The following is a 6,000-nucleotide window of genomic DNA, read 5'->3' on the forward strand; positions in this document are numbered from 1 at the left end:
TTTCTGTTTCTCTTAGTGCCTTTTAAGTGCTGCAGGGGGTCGCTTTTGGGAATCGTTCTGCTTTTTGCACCTCTGCTCTGAGCCCCATTGAGATTCCCATCAAGCGCTGTTATCTGGAAAAAAAAAAAAAATGAGCGATCATTTCTCGGCGCAGACGTGAGGCCAATTTTCACACCATAAAACCCGGAGAGTCACCACCCAGGGAGGATTCTTATAGCGACGCCATTTATCATTAAGTTCTCGGATTGTAACCTCGGGGTAATTTAGGCTCCTCTCTTGGACTTTTGTCTCGTTCATTAACTCTTGAGTACGGTCCACTTAGAGATGCAGAGAATATTCATGGGTTTCGGTGTTTATCCGTGTACTTTTGTGCAGACTTCAGGCGTGTTGTATTCTACAAATAGGACGAGTCAAATCTCAGTCGCGCTGTGTTTTCACTTAATTCACATTTACACATCTCAGGCACTCCATGTTAGCATCATCATTTGTTTGTGTTTTTTTTTTAATTATGATAATTTATCGTGCCAGTGTATTCTCCATCTGTCACAGAAACGCTAACACGCCGTGAGGTGTTTTCACTTGAACTCCATCTGACCCAGGACCAGCGAGTAGGCAACATAGCATGTGACCATTCATTTGTCACAATTAATGAGTTTTCTGTTTCCTCTTTGATACGTTTCCGGCTTCATAGCCTGCAGCCTATCATTGAGCAAGAGTGGAATAAGTGGAGATGATGCAGAGTCTGACTGGCAGCAAAAAGGCAGTCGTCACGGCAGCCCGACCGGCCCGGAAAAGCGCCGTGTGAACGGGATCCTCGTTCCCGAGCAGAAAGTGGCTCCGGGCTGCCATTGTGCCGTGTATGTTTAACCAGCTCTGTTTAGAGCCGGGGGACAAAGAGGTTGGCTGCCGTGGAAAGCATTTATAGCATTCATAACCTTGGTCATGTGGATCTTGAGAGACTGCTCATTTTCATGATGTGAAAAGACAGTTTGGATTGGCTTGCAGCATCCGCACACACACTCACACAAAAAAAAAAAAGAAAAGCGCAGCGCTCTCTTGACTTTTGAAAACAGGGCTTTGGTAAATTGCAGCAACCGACGGCTTTTGGTGGAGTCGCTGAGTGCTCCTTTCGCCCGACATTGGTTGTGTTTTAATATTCCCTCGGAGATAAACAAAATATGTTCACTTACACAGATTGCTGCACTGTAATCTGTTCTTCTTTGAATTGTCCAGTAAATCTGGACATCAGGTCACGTTAAGGAAAAAAAAAAAATGACAATCAGCTTTTCTGAGCCCATCTCTGCTTTGCTAGAAGTCTTTAATCTTTCTGATGCAGCCACCAAATATGAGGAGAAATATTCATTCATATGTAAATGAAGGCCTGGGCTCCCTTTCCCCGCCTCGTCTCAACAACCAACTCCCGGCTCGATCAGCTTTTGTCTCCGAGTGGATTAGCTTTCATTTGGGGGACTAAATTAATGGAAGGGGTTTCTTAATCTTTCCTATGAATATGCAGATCCTCCTATCTTTAGTCTCAGACCAAGGGCTTGAGAAAGAGTGGTTTCTAAAGAAAAGAGCATTACGCCTTAAAACTGAGCAGTCCCCAAGCGTAACATGCCAAGTTTGGGTTTTCCACGGGGCTTTTGACAAAGCTTAAGGGCCTGATATGGAAAAACAAGCATGACTGGTGTCTTACAGCTCCCTGGGATCCAGCCCATTATGAGCCAAACAGCTGTCAAAGGAAACGCAGTGGGGTGAGGGCACCGGAGCAACAACCAGGGGACTGACTTATCTGTGATGTTGTAGAAATGCCCCTGTTTTCCACCTTGTTCCTTATTGTCTGGCTATAGATCTTTCAGCGTGGGAGGACTGCTTCGCGCGGCTTGAACCGGAACCGTCCATTCACACAAACCATGAATGAATCACCCCATCCTGTCAGGAATGCATGCATGAGAGTGCGCCGTTTGTCCTGCTCTACTTTAGTGGCATGCTAACAGAAGAAATGCGCCGCTGAACTCGTTCCCCGCTCTGATGTCAGAGGCAGATTATGACCCGTTACGTCATCTGTTCTGTCTCCAGACCAGCGCGTGGCGTCTTTCTGCACCATGACGGACATGCAGCGGGCCGAGGCTCTGCAGATCTCCAGGGAGCTAACCAGACGGGTGGTGGAGGCGGAGGGAGCGGCGCTGGAAGCAGAGTAGGCAACAAACACGAACACAACACCAACACTCGAGCAGAAAATATAGGATTGTCCAGTCACATCTCAGCTGCCGTTGCTCGGCCTGTCAGGCGGTGCTTTTCTCCACCTGATGAAGAAATGCGCATGCAACTCTAAAAGGATCAGTGCTCTGTAACTCCAGAGCCTTTAAGAAACTCGAAAACATCAGCAAGGGTGTAAGAAATGGTCTAAACTGTGTGTTTATGAGGTTTAAATCAAGCTGCAGTTTAATTTCTTTGTCTTTTTCTGAATAATATGCAGAGATGGTGCTAATGAAAGGCTAAACCTGAGCAGACTGGAGCATCTTCTGTATTAGAGGCTAAATATTGAGTATAGAACATATGGCTGTATATAAATATGCATCCTCCGTGACCCATTACAGTTTAGACACACCCACCCAGACCCTACTAACTCTGAGCTCTAAGCAGCATTTCTTTCTTTAACTACGCACAGTTTGACTAAGCCTGAATACGATAATAACTGGCAACCATACAGTAAGTAGCCTCAGATGAAAACATTTCAGTAAAAGGCTGTAAATACGTTTATTTGTGTAAAGTTGAGCATTTTAACGCGGAGCTCTGTGTGATTTGCGTTCACCCTTGAAACGGGCCTCAAGTGGCCCTGGTTTGAGGAACTGGCAGGTGGTGTTGGCTCAGGCCCCAGAGGTGGCAGCTTGGTGTAGGATAAAACTGGAAGCTGATGTAGTTTAGAAAAGTTGACGCTATAGTGAGCATCTAAAGGAGCAGCTAACTAGCTCGGTAGGAGACACTGAAATGTTAAGTGGAATCTCCTCTGCTGTCGTTTTACCGTGTAACATTATAAAGTCTGAAGCAACAGAAACTAAAGTGTGCAGGTCTGACCACATTTTAAGTCTAAATCATCATTTAGTTCTATTTCTCTGTCTTTCTTGAATCCTAAACACGCGTCCTCTCTAATGTCGCCCCACAGCAGCTCTCCCTCCACGCTAACCGGCAAAGTCAACCAGTTGGAGGTGATCCTCAGGCAGCTGCAGCACGACCTCAGAAAGGTAAGTTTACATCCATCTCTGATGTCTCAATTACGTTTTTGTCACCTGTGCGCTTTCATTTTTCACATTAGCAAACGGTGCATGTCTGTGTCACGCAGCTCTGAAGAACAGACATTGAGTAATGGCTGCCCCGAGGTCTGTGTAATACAAACTCATCCACTTAATTCAATATCCTGCTTCCTTTCCTCATTGTGTCCCAGCCCAACGTTTCCCCACCTCCGCTAATGTGCTTAAAATGGAGAGAGGAAATGCACTTTTATCGGAACGGCGGGAGGAAAGGCTGCTTTGCCATGTTAATGCCTCCCATTTACACCGCGCTGACGAGTGACGGATGTTCTTGTAATAGCAGGGCTTTTATCAGCCTCTTTTGTGTCCATCTTATTTTTTGCCTCCGTTTGTTGATTGTGTCTGTGTGCGTGTGTTCTTGTGCGTCCAGGAGAAAGAGGATAAGGCGATGCTGCAGGAGGAGGTGCAGCACCTGAGGCAGGACAACATGCGGCTGCAGGAGGAGAGCCAGACGGCGGCAGCTCAGCTCAGGAAGTTCACAGAGTGGTTCTTTCACACCATCGACAAGAAGCCCTGAGAGTGAGGAAAAGCTGGACGGCCTTCACTCCTCCTGGGCACACACTCAACTCCTACTTAAGACTCCCGAAATGATCCACAGGCAAACAAAGTATAAAACAAACCATTACTGGCCCCCAAGAGTAATCAAAGCCCCATGCTTAGGAGACCGTCATGCAGCCCTGTGTGTGTGTGTGTGTGTGTGTGTGTGTGTGTGTGTGCGTGTGTGTGTGAGACCTGAAACCCTGATGTGGACCTTAGCTTTGGGATCCTCCTCAGTTTGAAGTGCAGGGCTGTTCCTGACATTAATGCTTTCTCCATCATGGCAAACGAGACTCTTGGGAAACCTCCTCATCTCCGGCGCTGGAGAGGAATTAAGAAAGGCAACCCCGGGGGCCCCCCCGCCCGAGTCCCCGGGATCTTCTTACAGTAGTGGAATGTAAAGCTCATTTACTGTAGTCAACATATAATCTACCTACCTACCTATGTCGCGTCAGTCTACTGTACTGTATGCTCAGCTGTACTGTATCATACTGCACACACTGTCACAGCTGTTTCTGTGCCGACCGTCACGGACACAGGAAAGTAGAGAGGGCGAGGCGAGAAGGATGGAGGAGGAGGAGGAGGAGGAGGAGGAGGAGGAGGAGGAATGTACTGGACAAAATGAAGTGGTACTTACTGTCTGCTTGCACCAAGAGGAATCCACATGTGGAAGTCTTGAAACGAACGGAGGGGGGGAGGATGAATGTAGCTCAACTGAGACCCTCTTTTTTTGTTTTGTTTTTTTTTTGTTTCTCTGGATTTTCTGGTTCCCAAAGTCGCAAGTCATTTTGAGGTTTTGATGTTTGGAGCTTTTTCTTTGAATCAATTCCACCTTCTTTTCCTTTTCCTCCGTGCTGTAACGTAGGGTCACATGGCAGTAATTTTGATGTTTAAAGGTGCTTTTCCCTACACACGTTTGTCAGTAGTTTCCATTCACTGTCACAATGTCCTAGCAATAACAAAGTGGTAGTTACAAAACTGTGTTAAAAGTGAAAATAAAACTTCAAAAAAAATAAATAAAAAAAAAGGAAATAAAAAATAGACGTTAGCACAAAACGTGAAGAGTTCCTGTGGAGAAGCAGTTGTTATTTGACACGTATTTATAAAAACAGGAAGAGACTGTGCCTAAAACTCTTTGGTTGTAAATGGATTGTTTCTCTTTGCTTTTAGGTCTCTTTTATAAACACATGCCTTGTCTGTGGCTCACTGATATGAAATCATGTGTGTGAATGTGTGCGTGCGTGTAGTTTATCACATCAAAAAAAATGTGTTCTTATGCAGTGGTTTCTAGAGCAGTAGAGCAGGCGCCAGTGAACCACACTTACAATGCCAAATGTGTTTATTTCTGTACATATCTGCCACAGAAGTGTCTTGTATTTAACACTATTATTTAAGCTTATTTAACCTAAAGTTGTTTATTTTATTAAGGGCATTTGTTTTTTTTTCTGCACTAAGGACAGATAAAGCTCTGTGTATGTTGTAAAGTGTGTAGCTTGCCAGGGCAAAAAAAATACAAAATAAAAAAACCTATATATTTAAATATATAAATGAGGATTTTGGAGATTCCAACATTTGGATGCTGCTAGATTAACATTTTGCTGGTTTGTATGCTTTTAAAAAATGTCTCTCTCCATAAACTTGTCTCATCCCCGGTGGGACATTGGTCGCTTTTTTTGTTTTGTTTTGTTTGTTTTTTTAAATAAATGTAGTTGTAAAATTAAATGCTATTTCTCTTTTTTTTATCCCTTTCTTTCCCCCAGCATAGGTGATTTAAAACTTTAGGGGGGTTGAGCTTTAAGTTTTCCCTCAGAGGATTACTATAAATATATAACAATCACTTACTCACGGAGCTACATGACACGATACATTTCCACTTTCACATCTGGCAAAGCTATAGCACGAGGAGCATATAAATGAATGTCCGTTACGTGCAAGGCGGACGGGCAGACAAGTTTACACAATGCTGATTACGTTAATCGGCACCAGGTGAATCTCTCTGTATTTGACGATATATGATTTATATTGCCAATGAAAATGTTTCCCAGAGCTGAAGAGCGAAGCATCCACAGTATGATTGAGCCTATGGAGCAGGAGTAATGGTTACAAATGTAACCTGGGTTATATGAATTCACCGTCAGCACGGTCAGGAGGA

The 6,000-nt window shown here is 44.5% G+C and overlaps 1 protein-coding gene across 5 annotated transcripts in view; it reads left to right on the plus strand.

Annotated features, from left to right (window-relative positions):
* LOC125018713 (signal-induced proliferation-associated 1-like protein 2) overlaps window positions 1-5,570 on the plus strand; it is a 79,283-nt gene extending 73,713 nt beyond the window's left edge. For all 5 annotated transcript variants that reach the window (XM_047602898.1, XM_047602901.1, XM_047602900.1 and 2 more), the window contains 3 exons: window positions 2,080-2,197; window positions 3,167-3,245; window positions 3,682-5,570. In XM_047602898.1, coding sequence (XP_047458854.1) covers window positions 2,080-2,197; window positions 3,167-3,245; window positions 3,682-3,828 — 344 coding nt within the window. In that variant the 3' untranslated portion in view covers window positions 3,829-5,570. The remainder of the gene's footprint in view (window positions 1-2,079; window positions 2,198-3,166; window positions 3,246-3,681) is intronic.
* The last annotated feature ends 430 nt before the right edge of the window (window positions 5,571-6,000 follow it).

Source organism: Mugil cephalus, chromosome 13 (genome assembly GCF_022458985.1).
Source record: "Mugil cephalus isolate CIBA_MC_2020 chromosome 13, CIBA_Mcephalus_1.1, whole genome shotgun sequence".
Classification (NCBI taxonomy): domain Eukaryota; kingdom Metazoa; phylum Chordata; class Actinopteri; order Mugiliformes; family Mugilidae; genus Mugil; species Mugil cephalus.